This window comes from Oncorhynchus keta, chromosome 19 (assembly GCF_023373465.1).
Source record: "Oncorhynchus keta strain PuntledgeMale-10-30-2019 chromosome 19, Oket_V2, whole genome shotgun sequence".
Classification (NCBI taxonomy): Eukaryota; Metazoa; Chordata; class Actinopteri; order Salmoniformes; family Salmonidae; genus Oncorhynchus; species Oncorhynchus keta.
The window spans coordinates 61656686-61676920 of record NC_068439.1 but is presented as its reverse complement, the minus strand read 5'-3'; the positions used below and the strand labels follow the sequence as shown (position 1 = coordinate 61676920).

At 39.7% G+C, this 20235-nt stretch overlaps 1 protein-coding gene across 2 annotated transcripts; it reads right to left on the bottom strand.

Moving 5' to 3' along the window:
* Positions 1-227: 227 nt before the first annotated feature.
* On the bottom strand, positions 228-5650 carry LOC127909443 (uncharacterized). 2 transcript variants are annotated; one of them, XM_052470966.1, is made up of 12 exons: positions 5571-5650; positions 4118-5391; positions 3426-3653; positions 3054-3248; positions 2706-2911; positions 2413-2457; positions 2246-2261; positions 1646-1846; positions 1340-1542; positions 1208-1243; positions 956-1001; positions 228-715 (listed from the first exon to the last, which is right to left on the bottom strand). In XM_052470966.1, exons 3-12 carry the CDS (start codon positions 3436-3438, stop codon positions 615-617), a joined length of 1062 nt encoding a protein of 353 aa, XP_052326926.1. In that variant the 5' UTR covers positions 3439-3653; positions 4118-5391; positions 5571-5650; the 3' UTR covers positions 228-614. The 2 variants fall into 2 exon arrangements, with proteins under 2 accessions (XP_052326926.1, XP_052326925.1); XM_052470965.1 differs by lacking the exon at positions 3426-3653 and having other exon boundaries at positions 5571-5649.
* Between the last annotated feature and the right edge of the window lie 14585 nt (positions 5651-20235).

The following is a 20235-nucleotide window of genomic DNA, read 5'->3' as shown; positions in this document are numbered from 1 at the left end:
TGTCTGTGTACACCACACCCCCTCATATATAGATTTTCCTTCTGATATTTCAGGGGTAGCACCCCCAGGACCCCTACTTCCTGCGACTACACAACTGGTAAATACCACCTTCCCACTTGGTTAACAACGCATCATCACTCCTACCCCAATACAGGTTCATGTTCTTAATGTCAAAGCGTAATGATGACTATTTGTGCTTCATCAATGACTCACACTCATAAAGCAAATGACATTCCATGACTTTAATATTTAAAAGAAGGGCAGTCAAAGCAGAACAAAGTGACAACACAGAATATACCATCAGAGTAGTCCTACAATATTACATGAGCATCATGCCATCTTAAACTAATATAATATCCTGATAGATAGATAGATAGATAGATAGATAGATAGATAGATAGATAGATAGATAGATAGATAGATAGATAGATAGATAGATAGATAGATAGATAGATAGATAGATTTAGAGTAGGTTCTTTATTAGGCTTTATTCATTATTTTTAATGTATATTTAAATCAGTTTATCTGTGTTGTCTGTGTAATTTCTACAGTTTATTCCTCTGTTGATGTTTAGACCTACTTGCTCTATTTCCATTAGGTTATTATGATAAACCTCATTGTTTCCAGAAAGAAACAATCAAAGATACCACCAAACACAAAAGAACAATAAACATAATGAGCCCAACAACACATGCAAATGGTGATCTCTGGCAACCTGTAAGAGAGTAGAAAACATAAAAAACTGTATGTCAGTTAGCTACAGTAAAGTACATTTATCACAATACAGTCAATGTTTCTGAAATGCAAACAATATAACCTCTATAAAAACATGTCATAATTACCAACAACTTCATATATGGATTATATAGTTATTAGCTATGAATATAACGTGAACATAAGCAACTGTAAATAGTGTAATGTAGTAGAATTGAGCTTTACTTAATGATGTACTTACAACGCCTGACTGCCCTGATGCAATCAAGGATCCAGGAACACACCATCTGGAAATTAAAACAATTGGAAAAAGACACATTGGCTTCAGAACCTTCAGAATAGTATGGAGGTTGTACTGTATATTTACTACATTACAAGCAACAAGTTGACCTCTGAATAAAAAATATAAAAAATCCCAATACGAAAATTGGTTGAGAGGGTATAATGCAGTATAATGCTGATGTATTTTGTCATTTGCATTGGTTTTTCATACCATGAGCAGACCCATACAGACAGATCCAGAATCGGTCTGTAAAATAAAGAAATATTAAAACATTATCTTTAGCTCTCATAGTACATAACTAACAAAGTGGTGCGAGAAAAAATGACGGTGATGAGTTATTACCTCAGGATGTATATTAAGCTTCTTCAGAATCTCTTTGACTGCTGCTTCATTGTGAAGACACTCCAATAGTCCCTGGCTCTCATGGAAGAGACAGTCCACTGTGAGTATTACATCCTCTCTGGTCACTAGTCTGCTGCTGTCAGGTACAGTGTAGTCTAGGTTGGAGGTGTGGTGCAGTACTACCAGAATGACAGGTTTCCCAGCTGTCAAAAGGAAAACAAAATACACTTCACCTCATTACCATTTTATTTTGTTTGCCTTTTCCAATGAATTTTGGATGGATTGACCCTGCCCTGACTAGATTACCAGGAATCTGCTGCAGTGCTGCTTCAATATCAGTCCCAGCACGAGAAACGATGGGACAGAAAGCCATGATGACATCACTCTCCTCTTGTGGCATCACTTCAGTACAGCCTCCTCTGATGACGAGATGTCTTGTCAAATCCACATGAGCACCCAAGGTATTGCCAACCACAAATATGAAGAATCTCACCATTCCTGACATCCCTATAGAGACATAGACAATATGAAGAAAATGTAGACATAATGTGAATTATCTAGATATAATGCGTTATATTTTTAATTGTATTAAATCAAAAGGAGTTCAAGGGGAAGAATACACTAGTAGTCCACTGTGCTTATTTGGTAATATGGCAATCCAGTTTTCAAGATGAGCTATGTCTTTGAAACGAGACAGGAGGCACTTCTTTCATAATAGTTTTTGGAAATGAGAAAGTGGTGGATGTGGTTTTCCAACTGAAGTCAAACAATGCTTCCACATAATCAGTTTGCAGTCTGTTTTTCCTACAGGAATCAACATTGATCCCCCAATATCTTAAATGACAAAGGAATGTAGATATTGGACATATAAATCATATTAATGTATGATTTATAGTTAGTACTTACCTTGAAGAAATGTATGCTGCAACAGAGAGGTTACAAATAAACTATAAACTTTGTAAAAAAAATAAACTATGTATCAGACTAAAATATGAGATCATATAGTGGTTAAACAATTGTTGGTAATGTTGTCAGCTGTTAAGTGGCAACTCCTAAAATGAAAATATACATACTGGCCTGTTTCCGTGATCAGGGATGTCCATGCCGATATCTACCACCTATGAATACAATATTGCAATACACTGAATAAAGTAGTTCAATATACTTTCATTAAAAATAACAAATACTCATATTTAAATGAAAACAAATTATTTACACTCTTGGACCATGTCTAATAAAATGCTTCAGTTAAAATGTCTGCTTTTGCATGTACTGTTTTTGCTAACCCGCTGAGTCTGGTTTGTGTGTCCAATTCATGAATGATCCTGACTGAATGACAGATATACATAGAACATGGGTGAACTACCTTTGGCTTCCTGTTCAGCCGGTTCAGAATGTTACCAACTGCTGCTTTGTTGCGAGGACAGTTCAGTAGTCCTCCCATACTCTCATGGAACAGACAGTCCACTGTGAGTATTACATTACTTCTGGTCACTAGTCTGCTGCTGTCAGGTACAGTGCACTCTGGGTTAAAATAGTGATGCAGGACTACCAGAATGACATCTTTACCCTCTGTCAAAAGAATGAGGGACAACGCATTTATTCATGTCATTAGCCACTTGATACATGTTCTATCTAGATCAACTGATATGGAGATAGAACAGATAGATCAGACAATAGTATAGTTTTGGAGGATGCTTTGAGGTTTGGCTACCTGGAATCTGCTGCAGTGCTGCCTCAATATCAGTACCAGCACGAGAGACGATGGGACAGAAAGCCATGATGACATCACTCTGCTCTGGTGACATCACTTCAGTGAAGCCTCCTCCAAGTTGTCTCATAAATTGGACATGGGAATCCATAGTATTGCCAGTGGTGATGGTGTAGTACCTCATCATCCTTGGCACCTCTGTTTTGTAATGGATAAAAAAGAGAAAAGTCAAGTATAGACCCTACAACTAAAAGTAGCAATGTTTTGGTTTAGATCACTGCCCAGACAACTATAAGCCTGGCCTGAAAGATCTGAGATCTGGCCTGAAACATTAATTAAATAAGGAGTAGGTCTGTGTCCTGTTAAAATAATTACCTCTGCGTTCCATTGTAGATATGTAAGGGGAGTGAACAGGGAACAAATATATATTAACATGTAACAGACAATAAAATACATATATTACTGTATAATATAACAACCAGTGTGCAGACAATGTAAATATTTCAAGTCGTCTTTCACTTTCACTGACATGACATATCCCTCTGAGATAAGATATGCGGTCTCAATCCCACCTCCCCTCTTGCCTTTATTTGACCATGTGATCTAAAGGAAACAAGAAAGTGAATTGCTGACATCTATTTTACACCCATATAACTAGCATCATAAACCCCATTATATCTTCTTGTCTGCACCAGTAGCCTATACACACCACATCACTTTGACTTATTCATAAAGCATAGTGATGTTAAATAAGAACTCAATGAAGGGTGAACAATGAGCAATGCATGAGTTTTCAGACAGGTGATCTCCTAAGAACAACTCATCTGATACATAATGACCTCATTTAACAAGCACACGAATTCTAAAGTTTAGACCAAATATTGAAAAAAAAGCTGATCTGTTTCTCCAAAAGACCAATTAGTGGGAAAAGATTAAAAAATCAATTCGGAAATTATCAGTCTTCAATGTTTAAGTCTGGATATCAACAAAAACTACACAGATCAGATCCGCCTTTAACTGTATCATGTGTCAGTTAGTGCTAAATGTAAGCAGGTAAATTGACTTACTGAACCATAATGGTGTGTGAATTCCTTTTGGAAGATGACTATTGAAAGTCAATCTGACTACCTTCTTTGATGCCCAGAGGAAAGTGAAAAAGTACACAGCTTGAGGGAAAAGAGATTGTTTTATCAGAAACAGTTTCACTTTCATATTCAAGAGACACTATAGTAGGCTTTTAGAACTGCAGGATCACCTGTTTTTTCAACTGGCATTCAACTGGCCATAGTTAACCATTAGCCCGTGAAACAACCTAAAAGCCTCTTTAACATTCATTGTAAAAGTAAAAAAGAAAAGAAAAAATGATATAACTTGTCACCAACGTTATGAGTATTATTCATACAGAAATCACATATTAGTGATTCAATTGTGATATTGTTGTTAATTAGACACTGTCTCTGGACCAGCTACAAGGCTTGGGGGTCATGTCGGGGAATGCATGTAGGGTAGAAGTAGCTGATCTGGAATCTGTTTTGCGTCTGCTCAACACAAAACCAGTTTCTACTGGTCGGCTGTAAGAAAAGGTCAATTTTTCAGTTGTGGTGAATGAGATGAGAATCTTGTTTGTTGTGTCCGCGAAGAGGGCGTTTCAGGAATGAAGTAATCTCAAAAAAGGTATGCAATATGGAGAATTAATACTTTAGTGTTTCGCTTTGCCAGACGATACCGACTACAGCTGTGCTTGTTTACACTGCCTTGGGTATTGTAATTCACGTGCAGAGCACAGCAGGTATTTTTTTCACCTTCACAGAAGGCAGAAATCGTGGTCACAAGCAGGCAATGATCATACACAGGTAGGGGAAAAGGCTTGTGAATCAAAACTAAGACTGAAGCCTATAACTGGTTCTCACAATTGCGCTAGGAAAAGGCTTAGCAGAGTCAAAACAAACAATACCTGACAAAGGCACAAACACGTATGAACTGAACTAAATAAGGTGCTGATGAGACCAGGTGAGTAACTAACACAGGTGAAGTCAATTAACAAAAATCAAAGACAAGGCTACGTTCAAGAACACAACGAAACAGAACACAAGGTTGACTAAGAAAATAAATACAGGGGCCTCCCGGTGTGCTACCAGAGACTCTGGGTTCGCGCTCTTTCGCAGCCGGCTGCGACCGGGAGGTCCAATTGGCCTAGTGTCGTCCGGGTTAGGGAGGGCTTGGCCGGTAGGGATATCCTTGCACACCAGCGACTCCTGTGGCGGGCCGGGCGCAGTGCACGCTAACCAGGTCGCCAGGTGCACGGTGGTGATGGTGTAGTACTTCATCAATCTTGTCACCTCTGTTTTATAATGGAAAAAAAGAGAAAAGTCAAGTACAGACTCTAAAACTAAAAGTAGCAATGTTTTGGTTTAGTTCACTGCCCAGACAGCTATAAGACTAACTTAAGATCTGACCTTAAACATTCCTCAAACATTCTATAAAATAAGTGGTAGGTCTGTGTCCGGTTCAAATAATCACCTCTACGTTCCATTGTGGATCTGTAAGGGGAGTGAACAGAGACATTTTTTAATGAATCATGTAACAGACAAGGAAAAAAACACATCTTACTGTATAATATAACAACCAGTGTGCAGACAATGTAAATATTTCAAGTCATCTTTCACTTTCATTCTGACTATGACAGATCTCTCTGACATAAGCTATGCAGTCTCCCACCCACATCCTCTCTTGCCTTTATTTAACCTTGTGATTTACAGGAAACAAGAAAGTGAAAGTTGTAAATTAATCTAATCTATCTATTTTACACCCATATACTGTAATTAGAATTATAAACCCCATTATATTTTCATGTCTGCACCAGTTGCCTATACACACCACATACATTTTACTTATTCATAAATCATAGTGGTGTTAAATAAGATAACTCAATGAAGGATGAACAATGAGCAACGCATGAGTTTTCAGACAGGTACACTGCTAAGAACAACTTATCTGAGACATAATGACTTATTTTACACAGGCAGGCCAATTCTGAAGTTTTGACAAATTGACAAAAGAGCTGATCTGATTTTTCAAAAGACCATTCAGTGGATAAAATATTAAAATATTACTGGCTGTGTAAACGCAGCCAATGATGCCATTACTTATTCTGTGTGCTTATCCATTTGGAAATTATTATCCGCCTTTGTTGTTTAAGTTTGGATATGAATTGAACGAACGATACACAGATCAGATCCGCCTTTATCTGTATCATGTGTCAGTTAGTGTTAAATGTAAAGAGTTATTTACAAGTTATTTTTAGATGTATTACACTACATTCAAGAGTGAATGATTTTATTGTATTTATTTGAGAAATTGTGTTGATGTTTTGATGTCATCAACGGGAGCCATGCTTTTATTCCTCAGGTTTCTCAAAGCGTGATGAGGAGAGTTATGTTTATGTACGCTCCAGTCTTTTGAAAACACATGTTAGCAAATGCTCACAAATGCACAAAAAAAAACAAGCAAAAATGATATTGTTGTTGATTTAGTGTTGTTGCACTACTGTCGATAGGGCTCTATATTAGCGTGAATAATGGGGATCATTTTCGAGTGCAACTTTGCAAAGCCAGCCCAGCTACTGTTGGCTTTGGGTGCGGGAGAGGGTCTCTTTCAGGTACAGACAGCGTGAGTTCTCTCACAGGCATTCTGCACTGTCTTTTGTCAGGCAAATATACATATGTATGAGAGTTCAGGAGGCAGCATTAACGTTTGCCTTGCATTTGTATCCATTCCATACAGGTATGTTTTGAAATTAGACGTTTTTGTATTTCATGTCTAATGTGCCCAGCTACAGTAGCTGCTGTTCATTTTTTTTACCTGTCTGGTTATGTCAGGAATGACATTATTGCCTCATTAGTATGCCTCAGGTATAATAGTACACTCAAATAAATATTTGGTGTACAACGTTTTTAAAATGACATTTTAGTGTTTTAAAAATATTAACATGTACATTTGTAAAATGCTTTTTTTGTTGATGTGGGCTCAAAGCGTGATGAGGAGAGACAAATATTCTTCTGTATGAGAGTCCAGACGGCAGCATTAACGTTCGCCTTGCATTTGTAACCATTCCATTCCTTTCTCATGTCAGTCAGTCATGTGTGAGGTTCTGCGTGGTCTCAATAATACAACTGGCTGTATGTAAAGAGAAGGACAGGCTGTATGTTGATCCTGCCTCTCTGATTGGATAGAGTAAAGCTGTATTTCACCAGCCACTTGCTTCATAATTTCACCCAATCAGTTTTTTGGGTCTGATCATTTAGATTTAGTGCCGGTTGTGTCACGCTGATGTAAAGGATTTGGAGACTGGCGCAGGAATACATCCAGGTTTTTAATACACCCAAAACAAACACGTATACAAAACACTGGGATGTACCCAATGTCACGGGTAACTTGGTGCGTGAGGGAAGAATCAGGCGCAGAGAGCATATAGTTCCACAGGAAGAGGAGCACTTTTAATATCGCACAGAAAATAATGCCCAACAAAATAGGGCGCGGAAAATGTGGACCAACCCAACACAACAGGGTACCAGGTCCAGAGAACGAACAGCAACAAAACATACACACGTAACATATGAGTAATCCAGCACGAAACAAGGGCGGGTAAACAAACTATAAATAAGGACGCCAATCAAGCACACAAATAGACAGGTGCAACTAATAAGACAAAACAAACAGACAACGAAAAAGGGATCGGTGGCGGCTAGTAGGCCGGTGACGACGACCGCCGAGCACCGCCCCGAATAGGCAGGGGAGCCAACTTTGGTGGAAGTCGTGACACCCAAACAAAAGAACGAGGGTAAACCTTTAAGAACGACACGGGACAAGACCCGTAATACACAAAGCACGCAGCTCAGGCTGAGACAATGCATAGGTACTCACACGACCATGGACATGGGAACAGTAATCGACAGCCCAGTGGGGAAACAAAGGGCACATTATTACAAACCCAATCAGTGAGGAATTGGAACCAGGTGTGTGTAATGACACAGTTCAGTGCAGCCTAGAAGGCCGGTGACATCGACCTCCGGAACTGGTGAACAGGATGAGCAGCAGTACTGGGGGGATCCGTGACAGGTCAGTGCCGTTTAAGATGAGGGAGGATTCTCTTTTTTTTATGAGCATGACAGCATATTGGATTACTGTTATTCATATTCCATTTACCCAGCAAAAGTAAAATTGATAGGTTTAGGCTACAACACGATACGATTTTTCAATGTACCCATCATGAGGTTGCTACAACTGATGCTTACAACTTAACCCCTGATCACACGCAAACACAGTTCACTTTCATAACGGCTACATAAAAACAGCATGATCACTTTGCAAGTTGTATAGATAATTCCTTCTCACAACTATCTATGCACTCTTCTCCTCTCACCTTTTCCTTTGTTTGTGGACTTCAGTGCACAACACATCAGCTGTCTGTGGCCAAGTGAAAAATAACTTTCCAAGCCAAACCTTCATATCATGACCACGAACCGCTACACACAGCCTACATTGTTGTTAAGTCATAGTCAACATAACTACTAGAACTAACGCATTAGTAAACCTGCTACAATCATGCATTACAGTGTACAGTACAGTCAGAAAGCAATTTTGCAGTTACACCGGGCGCGCACCGGAGGCAATAAATTAATAAAACCAAAAGCTTACCTTGACTTGGAATAGCCATAGCCAGTGTTGGATAGCCATCGCCAAGCTAACATAGCATCCCTCTCTAAGCTAATGTCACGAATCCCCAGGTACTGCTCTTCATTCTGTTCACCAGTCCCTGAGGTCGATGTCACCGGCCTTCTAGGCTACACTGAACTGTGTCATTACGCACACCTGGTTCCAATTCCTCACTGATTGTGTTTGTAATAATGTGCTCTTTGTTTCCCCATTAGGCAGTCGATTATTGTTCCAATGTCCGTTGGTCGTGTGAGTACCTGTGCTGTGTTGTTTCATGCCGCTTGTATTGCATAGATGATTACAAGTCTCGTCTCGTGTGGTAGCATTGTGTGCGTGTATGTTACGGGTCTCGCCCCGATGTATTTATTCGGTGTATTTATTCGAAGTACTCCTCACTCTTTTGTTTGGGTTTCAACCCTGTGTTTTGTATACGTGTTTGTTTGGTCTTCGTCCCCGTGCCGTTACATGACACGCTGTAATTAGAGTGAATAAAACCTCTATTATGCATTCCTGCACCTGTCTCCCAATCCCTTCATACCAACGTGACAGAATAATCGACCATTAAGGGAGACAGCGGGAATGGCCAACAGCAGCTGCAACTGGCCCGTCCGATGCCACGTCCAACGCCGCTGCAACCGAGAAGAAAGTAATAGTGCAATAAGTGCCATGTAAAAAAGCTAACGTTTAAGTTCCTTGCTCAGAACATATGAAAGCTGGTGGTTCAATATTCCCAGTTCTTAAATATTCCCGATTAAGAAGTTTTAGGTTGAAGTTATTATAGGAATTATGACGCATCAACTATTTCTCTCTATACCATTTGTACTTCATATACCTTTGACTATTGGATGTTCTAATAGGCACTTTAGTATTGCCAGCCTAATCTCAGAAGCTTGAAGTCATAAACAGCACTGTGATTCAAGCATTGCTAAGAGCTAATGGCAAACGCAGTAAAGTATGAATGAATGCTTAGGAGCCTGTTGCTGCCTACCACCGCTCAGTCAGACCGCTCTATCAAATAATAGACTTATTAATTATAATATAATAAACACAGAAATACGAGCCTTTGGTCATTAATATGGTCAAATCCGGAAACTATCATTTCGAAAACAAATGGTTTATTCTTTCAGTGAAATGCAGAACCATTCCGTATTTTATCAAACGGGTGGCAACCCAAGGTCTAAATATTGCTGTTACATTTATATCTAAAAATTGCTGTTACATTGCACAACCTTCAAAGTTATGTCATAATTATGTAAAATTCTGGCAAATTAGTTCGCAATGAGCTAGGTGGCCCAAACTGTTGCATATACCCTGACACTGCGTGCAATGAACGCAAGAGAAGTGACACAATTTTCCTCGTTAATATTGCCTGCTTACATTAATTTATTTTAAATAAATATGCAGGTTTAAACATATATACTTCTGTGTATTGATTTTATGAAAGGCATTGATGTTTATGGTTAGGTACATTCATGCAGAGATTGTGCTTTTTTCGCGAATGCGCTTTAGTTAAAACTTCACCCGTTTGGCGAAGTAGGCTGTGATTCGATGATAAATTAACAGGCACTGCATTGATTATATGTTAACCTAGTAATATCATCAACCATGTGTAGTTAACTAGTGATTATGTGAAGAAATATTTGTTTTTTGTAAGACAAGTTTAATGCTAGCTAGCAACTTACCTTGGCTCCTTGCTGCACTCGCATAACAGGTGGTCAGCCTGCCACGCACTTTCCTTGTGGAATGAAATGTAATCGGCCATAATCGGCATCCAAAAATTGTTATGAAAACTTGAAATCAGCCCAAATTAATCGGCCATGCTGATTAATCGGTCAACCTCTAGTCATTACGCACACCTGGTTCCAATTCCTTACTGATTGTGTTTGTAATAATGTGCCCTTTGCTTCTCCATTGCGAGGTCGATTATTGTTCCAATGTCCTTTGGTCGTGTGAGTTTACATGGCACGCGGGAGACATGGCACGCTGTAATTTGGGTCAATAAAAACCCTATTACGCATTCCTGCACCTGTCTCCCGCTCCCTTTATACCAACGTGACAGCTAAACAATTTTGGCAGCCAGTTATTGTCATGCAAACGATTGCTGGTCTCACGGTAATTGAACATGAATTAACATAAACAGGTTTAGCATCTCCAGAAATTAAGAGAATGTATTTCAGATGAACAGAATATGAGTTGGCCTACTTTAGGTGTCACGACTTCTGTCGAAGTCGTTGCCTCTAGGTCGACATCACCGGCCTTCTAGCCATCATTGATCCCATTTTTCATTTTCCATTGGTTTTGTCTTGTCTTCCCACACACCTGTTTTCAATCCCATTCATTACCTGTTGTGTATTTAACCCTCTGTCTTTGTCAGAGATTGTTTTATGTCAAGTGTTGTTTTATGTTGTATAGGTGGGTGACGGGTCCTCGTACCCATGTTCGTTTATGTATGTGCGTATTTAGTGTTTGGAGCATGTTAAGTGGACATATATTAAAAGACTCCATTTACACTCCGTTTGACTTTCCTGCGCCTGACTTCCCTGCCACCTATACACTCGACTCTGACATTAGGCCTATGTTATCTGGTTATGCTCCATGCCATAGGCTGTGGACTTGTTCATTTAGCTGAAAAGATATGCTTAGAAGTCCCATGTCATTATTTAATTGTATCAGATTTTATAGTAAGAAGAACATAATTTAATTTAGCTGAATAAAATAGAAAGGATACTTTTCCCATTACAGAGCAGGTGCGCATATGAAGTGGCGAAGATGAGCGAAAAATTGTAATTTGAAGCAGGTCCTATATGTTAGATTTAGATTTATTTGGCAACTTTAGTTTTGAATGATATAAACATTAGAATGTCTTAGAAATCAAAACATATATTGGCTGCAAGATGCGAATATAGGCTATTGAGGATTTGAGAAAGTAGAAAAAAAAACCTCTCTCATCAAGTGTGCTATCAGTATACACTCAAATAGCCCATTGAATGGAGGCTGTGAGCTTTCCCGCAGGTCCGTTTTGTAGGCTACTTCGGTTTTATAACAGATCATGTGCTTAATATAGACTTATTTCAAGCCACGCATGAATCACTGTTTTAGGAGCATGCTCTCACTGCGTGACAGGTGATATTCCGCCCAAACTCTGTATGCCATGGGCTCTCCAACCCTGTTCCTGAAGCCCAGTACTTAATTTGGGAAATCAAGTGAAATATGTTCGGGATCATCAATAGCAACACTACACGATTTCACTAAACTGTTGACAGCCCATCTGCACGCTCAAGAAATGAATAAAGGAGAGAGAGGAGGAAATGCATGGTGGGGAAATATTCTGTATAGCTAATGTGTCATCATTTAATTATGAAAATATAAAAAAGATTCCCTATTACTAGGATATTCAAAATCAAATACAAATTCACTAATTGTAGGATAACTGTAAGCCGCCATGCACAATCAATGAACCAACAGCATTGCCTAGGCCTAAACTTTCTCTCCCAGACTCATGGATATACATTTTGGAGTGTATCATAAGGTAACCAGCCCATCCAGTATTCCTAACAATACAGTCCACACTCAATGGTGATTACTCAAATTGTTTAATTTTTGAGTATAGGCTAGACCAATTATGTACCAGACATCTTAAATCAATTTTGTTTTGTGTTTTTCTGCCATGTACACTATGTGGTAGACTATGTATTGTATAATGGCACAATCATAATTTGAATTCAACATTTTTTTTTGGGGGGGCTTGGGCTCATACGCGTTTTGAATGAATCATCACCTTAGAAAGCACTGTCCATGTATTAGGCTTTGAAACAACACCCACAGAAAACATGTTTTACACTGTTTCAACCTACTGTTGAAGTTCTTTCTTCAAATGGGTCATCATAGTGAGGTGAGTTTTAAAAGTGCGATAGGACTACTGTTTTGATGATAAGTTTTGTATGTGATTTTCAATGCATTTGCATTGCTGTCAGAGTGGTTGAGGGACAATATAGCCCTGAGTACCAGGCCATTAGCGACCCGATGGTTGTTAGCAAGTTGGGTCCTACAAAGACATGTCCAGAGTGCATAAAAGGAGATTAGCATGACTCAATGGTCACGTGGAATTTTACTGTGGTCATGACTCATGACTGCTGGTGTGGTGAAAAATGACTGCTGGTGTGGCGGTAATATGGTCACCACAATAGCCCTAGGCTAACCTAGCTAGCTCCATTCGCTAGCTAAGTGAAAATGAAAGTTTAAAAAAATACAACCAAATTTATCTCGCTCTCTATTCTCCTTAATTTTGGAAGAAATTAATTTGTTCAAAACTGTTCAACTATTGTCATTTTCTCTCTTTGAGGCAACTACTCATAACATTTTATGCACTGCAGTGCTAGCTAGCTATAGCTTAGGCTTTCAGTACTAGATTAATTATCTGAAACGTTGATTTGTCTTAGAATAATTCAGGCTTCCACTGCAAAAATTGAAATCTAAGTAAGATTAAATATCTTAAATAAAGGCAATATATGCTTGTTTTTTGTCTAATAAGATATTTCTTCTTAAAAATCCAGAAAATCACATTGTATTTAAGCACTCAAAAATTTACATTTACATTTAAGTCATTTAGCAGACGCTCTTATCCAGAGCGACTTACAAATTGGTGCATTCACCTTATGACATCCAGTGGAACAGCCACTTTACAATAGTGCATCTAAATCTTTTAGGGGGGGGGGTGAGAAGGATTACTTATCCTATCCTAGGTATTCCTTAAAGAGGTGGGGTTTCAGGTGTCTCCGGAAGGTGGTGATTGACTCCGCTGTCCTGGCGTCGTGAGGGAGTTTGTTCCACCATTGGGGGGCCAGAGCAGCGAACAGTTTTGACTGGGCTGAGCGGGAACTGTACTTCCTCAGTGGTAGGGAGGCGAGCAGGCCAGAGGTGGATGAACGCAGTGCCCTTGTTTGGGTGTAGGGCCTGATCAGAGCCTGGAGGTACTGAGGTGCCATGATGAAGGCTTTACCAGATATATTCCCATCACCTGTGGCTCCACTGAATAAGTTAGGACATGCAAGTGAGGCTATGCTTCACATGCTTGAGGTAAGAAATGTGTGCATGTATTAGAATTTTCATTACTTAACCATAACATACAAAGAGTGTGAATTGTCTTTGTGGACATATTTGTTTTTCTCTTTGTGTTTGTGTCGGTCTGCAGAAGACTCCAACACCTTTCTTCAGGCGAGACCACTCTTCAGCCCTGTCGCGATTCTCTGCGAACCAACTGCGTACTGGCTATTGAAACCATGCTTGTGGTGACCTTCCCAAAAGAGGACATCTATGCCCGCGTGATGTATCTCATGGTGTCATGGTGATGTATCTCATGGTGTCATGGTGATGTATCTCATGGTATCATGGTGATGTATCTCATGGTGTCATGGTGATGTATCTCATGGTGTCATGGTGATGTATCTCATGGTGTCATGGTGATGTATCTCATGGTGTCATGGTGATGTATCTCATGGTATCATGGTGATGTATCTCATGGTGTCATGGTGATGTATCTCATGGTGTCATGGTGATGTATCTCATGGTATCATGGTGATGTATCTCATGGTGTCATGGTGATGTATCTCATGGTGTCATGGTGATGTATCTCATGGTATCATGGTGATGTATCTCATGGTGTCATGGTGATGTATCTCATGGTATCATGGTGATGTATCTCATGGTGTCATGGTGATGTATCTCATGGTATCATGGTGATGTATCTCATGGTGTCATGGTGATGTATCTCATGGTATCATGGTGATGTATCTCATGGTGTCATGGTGATGTATCTCATGGTATCATGGTGATGTATCTCATGGTGTCATGGTGATGTATCTCATGGTATCATGGTGATGTATCTCATGGTGTCATGGTGATGTATCTCATGGTATCATGGTGATGTATCTCATGGTATCATGGTGATGTATCTCATGGTGTCATGGTGATGTATCTCATGGTATCATGGTGATGTATCTCATGGTGTCATGGTGATGTATCTCATGGTATCATGGTGATGTATCTCATGGTGTCATGGTGATGTATCTCATGGTGTCATGGTGATGTATCTCATGGTGTCATGGTGATGTATCTCATGGTATCATGGTGATGTATCTCATGGTGTCATGGTGATGTATCTCATGGTGTCATGGTGATGTATCTCATGGTGTCATGGTGATGTATCTCACGGTGTCATGGTGATGTATCTCACGCCTTTCACCTCACATATCCCAAGTTCATTGCGACACTCCACTCTGGAGAGGAGTATCGCAATGCATAAATAACAGCGTAATATTTTACATTTCCCTTGACATCCACTCAACAACAACAAGTGCAAAGTTGGTTTGATTACAACATCCTAATGTTTATTGTTTAAGTTGTGATGTATTTGAAAAAGTAAACATGACATACCTTGTAGCTGTTCTTGCCAGTTGATCTGTTTGATTATAAGAGAAAGTTAAACATGCAGCATGTGTGAGGAGGGAGTGAAGAGGTGGTAGCTGTTGATTACAGTATCTCTATGGTGGTAGCCTGATGACGTTTATTTCATTAGTCTAGAGTGAGTGATCTCAGAACGAGAAAGGGGAATCTGCAGCTCAATATGGCGATCGGAGTATGGGCAAGTGGGTGTGTCAAAAGGAAAGCAGTGGGTATGTGGGAAGGAGTGGGTGTGTAGAAAGCGCTCTGCCGTAGAGGTTAGATGGTTTTCATTAACCTCTCTGCGCACCGAACCCGTTAGCGGGATTAAATTCGACAACATAGGTGATCGCTACATAAATAGACATATTAAACATTCATGAAAATACAAGTGTCTCACATGGTTTGAAAGCCTAGAGTCTTGCTAATCCAACTGCGTTGTCAGATTTAAAAAATAATTTATTGCGAAAGAATACGCTGCGATTATCTGAGCACAGACCCCCATATCAAACTACTTATTCAGCTAGCACTTGCGTAACGAAATCACAGATTGCATTGAAATAAATTGTTTACCTTTGAAGATCTTGCTCTGGTTGCAATCCCAAGGCTCATTGTTACACAATGAATGGTCTTTTGTTCGGTTAAATCCATTTTTTATAGCCTAACACAAAACATTTTGTAAACGCTTATCTCGTTGAATTTCGTGTCATTCAACTTTCAGCATAACATCCAACGTAAAATAGACAGAGTTTCCCTGACTTTATCCAGTCATGTTTGGTTTCCTTGCAATCAACTGTTTGTTTGTAACACAACCAAACCTGATGGGTCATTTTGCGGGACGTATTGACTCGGAAAAAACGATTGGAAGACAACAAGCGACGAGCCCATTGTGCACTGTCTCGTTGATTGACTGTCTTTTAACCCAATGACCACTGATCGTCTTGAAATCTAGCTGGGTAGATAGCCAATGAGCATAGGTAAACGGTAATATCCCATGATTCTTTGTTGTAAGACAAACCTTTCCATTGAACGCTGGCGTAAGGACCGTTCTTTCGCCATTGACAATTCTACCTCGAAGGAGCAAAGCTTATTACGCACGCAGTATTTCGGTGACTTGCATCTTCAGCTGTTTATTTATCCAACATCATGGCGAATAAGTCAAGGAAAGCTAATTCTAAGACTAGATATACGAATGTAGAAACTATTTTAAAGGGAATTCATTGTGAAAGTGAGGCATCTGCTTTTTTGAAGACTCCATTTTGAAGACTGAAACTGAGGCATATTTTTTGAACGGAGAGGACATTGTTTTGGACTGGTAAGTTGCTCTCATGCTAATGCCGTTGTTTGAAATTAAATTAATATAAAATATTATTTGTGATTGTTTTTACATTTGATTTGCAATATATAAAGATGTAATGAAATGGGTAAAGTACACATTAGCTAGTCATTGTGAGTGAGGGTCTGTTTGTTTGTATGAGAACGACCATAGCCTATGTCTCTGTGTGTGTGTATGTATATATATACTTTTGGCCCTTAGGCACATCCATGCCTGCACAAATATATTTGTGCAGAAGAACACTTGTGGCAGGAGCAGAAGGAACAGGGCTTGGTGCAGTGGTGCTGTAGCCAGCAAACTCCTTGATGCTCCCTCTAATGTAGTGGGTGGGGGCTAGGGTCAGTATGTTATATCTGGAGTACTTTTCCTGTCTTATTCGGTGTCTTGTGTGAATTTAAGTCTGCTCTCTCTTTCTCTCCTTCTTTCTCTCGGAGGACCAGAGCCCTTGGACCATGCTTCAGGACTACCTGCCATGATGACTCCTTGCTGTCCCTAGTCCACCCGGCCTTGCTGCTGTTCCAGTTTCAACTGTTCTGCCTGCGGCTATGGAACCCTAAACTGTTCATTTTTAGTCTTGAGGTGCTGTCCTGTTGCACCCTCTACAACCACTATGATCTCCACCCGGCACAGCCAGAAGAGGACTGGCCACCCCTCAGAGCCTGGTTCCCCTCTAGGTTTCTTCCTAGGTTTTTTCCTTTCTAGGGAGTTTTTCCTAGCCACTGTGCTTCTACACCTGCATTGCTTGCTGTTTGGGGTTTTAGGCTGGGGCTATATAAATTGATTTGATTTGATAGAGGACTGAGGGTCTTCCAAATATTGAAAGTGTGTAAATAGTTACCCATGTTATTTTGTAAATGTGTATTTCTATATATATATATTTTTGATCAATAATGATTTTTTTGCCCTGTTTTTTCCCCCCATTTATTTCTCTCACTTTGGGGGGTGTTAGAATACCATTTAGTTTTTTTGTATATAGTTATTTGGTTCAAAATGTATACCGTCACCAATTTGGCCACTTGGGTACATTTGGGCTACTTGTGTGGGACACCTGGGTGACTTCATGATAAATGTCATGTAGCACACTCATTTTGGAAGTTATCATTCTGACACTTTGCACAAGTAATGTTGCCCTCTTATATTTTTCACTGAAATTGTCCCCATCATCCTATCTGAATGTTTGTTTTATCTTGTTCATTTTAAAGATGATATAAAAATAAAAAACGTATGGTTTTTCCATTGTTTTATCTAAACCAGATCTATTGTGTTATATTCTCCAACATTCAATTCACATTTACACAAACGTCAGAGTGTTTTCTTTCAAATGGTACCAAGAATATGCATATCCTTGGTTCTGTGCCTGAGCTACAGGCTGTTAGATTTGGGTATGTCTTCAGGCGGAAATAGCACAAAGTAGGGGAGAGCTCTGAGGTTTTAAGCTGTGTTTTTTTTCATACGTTTTTTACCTTGCAACTACCGTACATTGCCTTTTAATATCAGTTATTTCTTGTATAGGCTGCTATCCTACTTGAAATAAAATCATGAGTTAGAAAAAAATGGCCATGTTAGCAACACAACCCTGATACCAAGTAGGTTTTACTTTGTGGCTGTCTATCTAGTGGAAACAGGAGCACTGGTCGCAGGCTTATCAATTCGTTGTGCAGCCCAATCAGCCACGCAATATGTAGCAACAAACAGTAGCAACAAATATGCCCAATTTGCTTATTTTCTGTCCGTTCACCCACTTTTCTGGTCGTCATTTTAGGCTGCAGCTACACATACTTGCAGGGAACTGGATTAGTGTAGCCAAATCAAATGTATTTGTCACATACACATGGTTAGCAGATGTTAATGGTCACATACACATGGTTAGCAGATGTTAATGGTCACATACACATGGTTAGCAGATGTTAATGCAAGTGTAACGAAATGCTTGTGCTTCTAGTTCCGACAATGCAGTAATAACCAACGAGTAATCTAACCTAACAATTCCAAAACTACTACCTTATACACACAAGTGTAAAGGGATAAAGAATATGTACATAAAGATATATGAATGATTGATGGTACAGAACGGCATAGGCAAGATGGAGTAGATGGTATAGAGTACAGTATATACATATGAGATGAGTAGGGTATGTAGGGTATGTAAACAAAGTAGCATAGTTTAAAGTGGCTAGTGATACATGTATTACATAAAGATGCAGTAGATGATATAGAGTACAGTATATACATATGAGATGAGTAATGTAGGGTATGTAAACATTATATTAAGTAGCATTGTTTAAAGTGGCTAGTGATATATTGTTACATCAATTTACATCAATTTACATTATTAAAGTGGCTGGAATTGAGTCAGTGTGTTAGCAGCAGCCACTCAATGTTAGTGGTGGCTGTTTAACAGTCTGATGGCCTTGAGATAGAAGCTGTTTTTCAGTCTCTCGGTCCCTGCTTTGATGCACCTGTACTGACCTCGCCTTCTGGATGATAGCGGGGTGAACAGGCAGTGGCTCGGGTTGGTTGTTGTCCTTGATGATCTTTATGGCCTTCCTGTGACATCGGGTGGTGTAGGTGTCCTGGAGGGCAGATAGTTTGCCCCCGGTGATGCGTTGTGCAGACCTCAGTACCCTCTGAAGAGCCTTACGGTTGTGGGCGGAGCAGTTGCCCAGCACTGCAAATAAGCACTGTTGTTATTTTGTGGAAATGTAATAACTTATGAAAAAATTGTGGGACTGTCACAATCGTCTAATGAATTAAAGGATAAAGGCACAGCGTACGTAGAGTTCCACATGTTAATTAATTGAAACTCACAAAAATAATAAAGAGCAACGAAACGTGACGTTCTGTAGAGCTCACAGGCATCAACACAAAAACAAGATCCCACAAAAACCCAGTGGGAAAATGCTGCCTAAATATGATCCCCAATCAGAGACAATGATAGACAGCTGCCTCTAATTGGGAACCATACCAGGCCAACATAGAAATTCAAGAACCTAGAGTACCCACCCTAGTCACACCCCGACCTAACCAAATTAGGGAATAAAAGGCTCTCTAAGGTCAGGGCGTGACAGGCACATTGTTGGCTATGCATCGTTTCATTACCTAAACAGTAACAACAAATAAAGAAAATTACTTTTGTATACAGGAAGCCCACATTTAAACAAAGATTATAAATAGGGTGGTTCGAGCCCTGAATGCTGATTGTCAGACAGCCGTGGTATATCAGGCCATTTACCACTGGTATGACAAAACATTTATTTTGACTACTCTAATTACGTTGGTAACCAGTTTATAATAACTATAAGGCACCTCTGGGCTTTGTCCAGGCACTCTGTGTTGCATCATGTGTAAGAACAGCCCTTAGCCGTGGTATGTTGGCCATTTACCACACCCCCTCATATATATATATTTTCCTTCTGATATTTCAGGGGTAGCACCCCCAGGACCCCTACTTCCTGTGGCTATGCATAGCTGTAGTTTTAGTTCATGGTTGACACAACTTGTTGGCCATTAGTCAATCAGCGTTTCTCAACGAGTGCAAACTGGTATTTTTACGACTACACAACTGGTAAATACCACCTTCCCACTTGGTTAACAACGCAGCATCACTCCTACCCCAATACAGGTTCATGTTCTTAATGCCAAAGCGTAATGATGACTATTTGTGCTTCATCAATGACTCATACTCATAAAGCAACG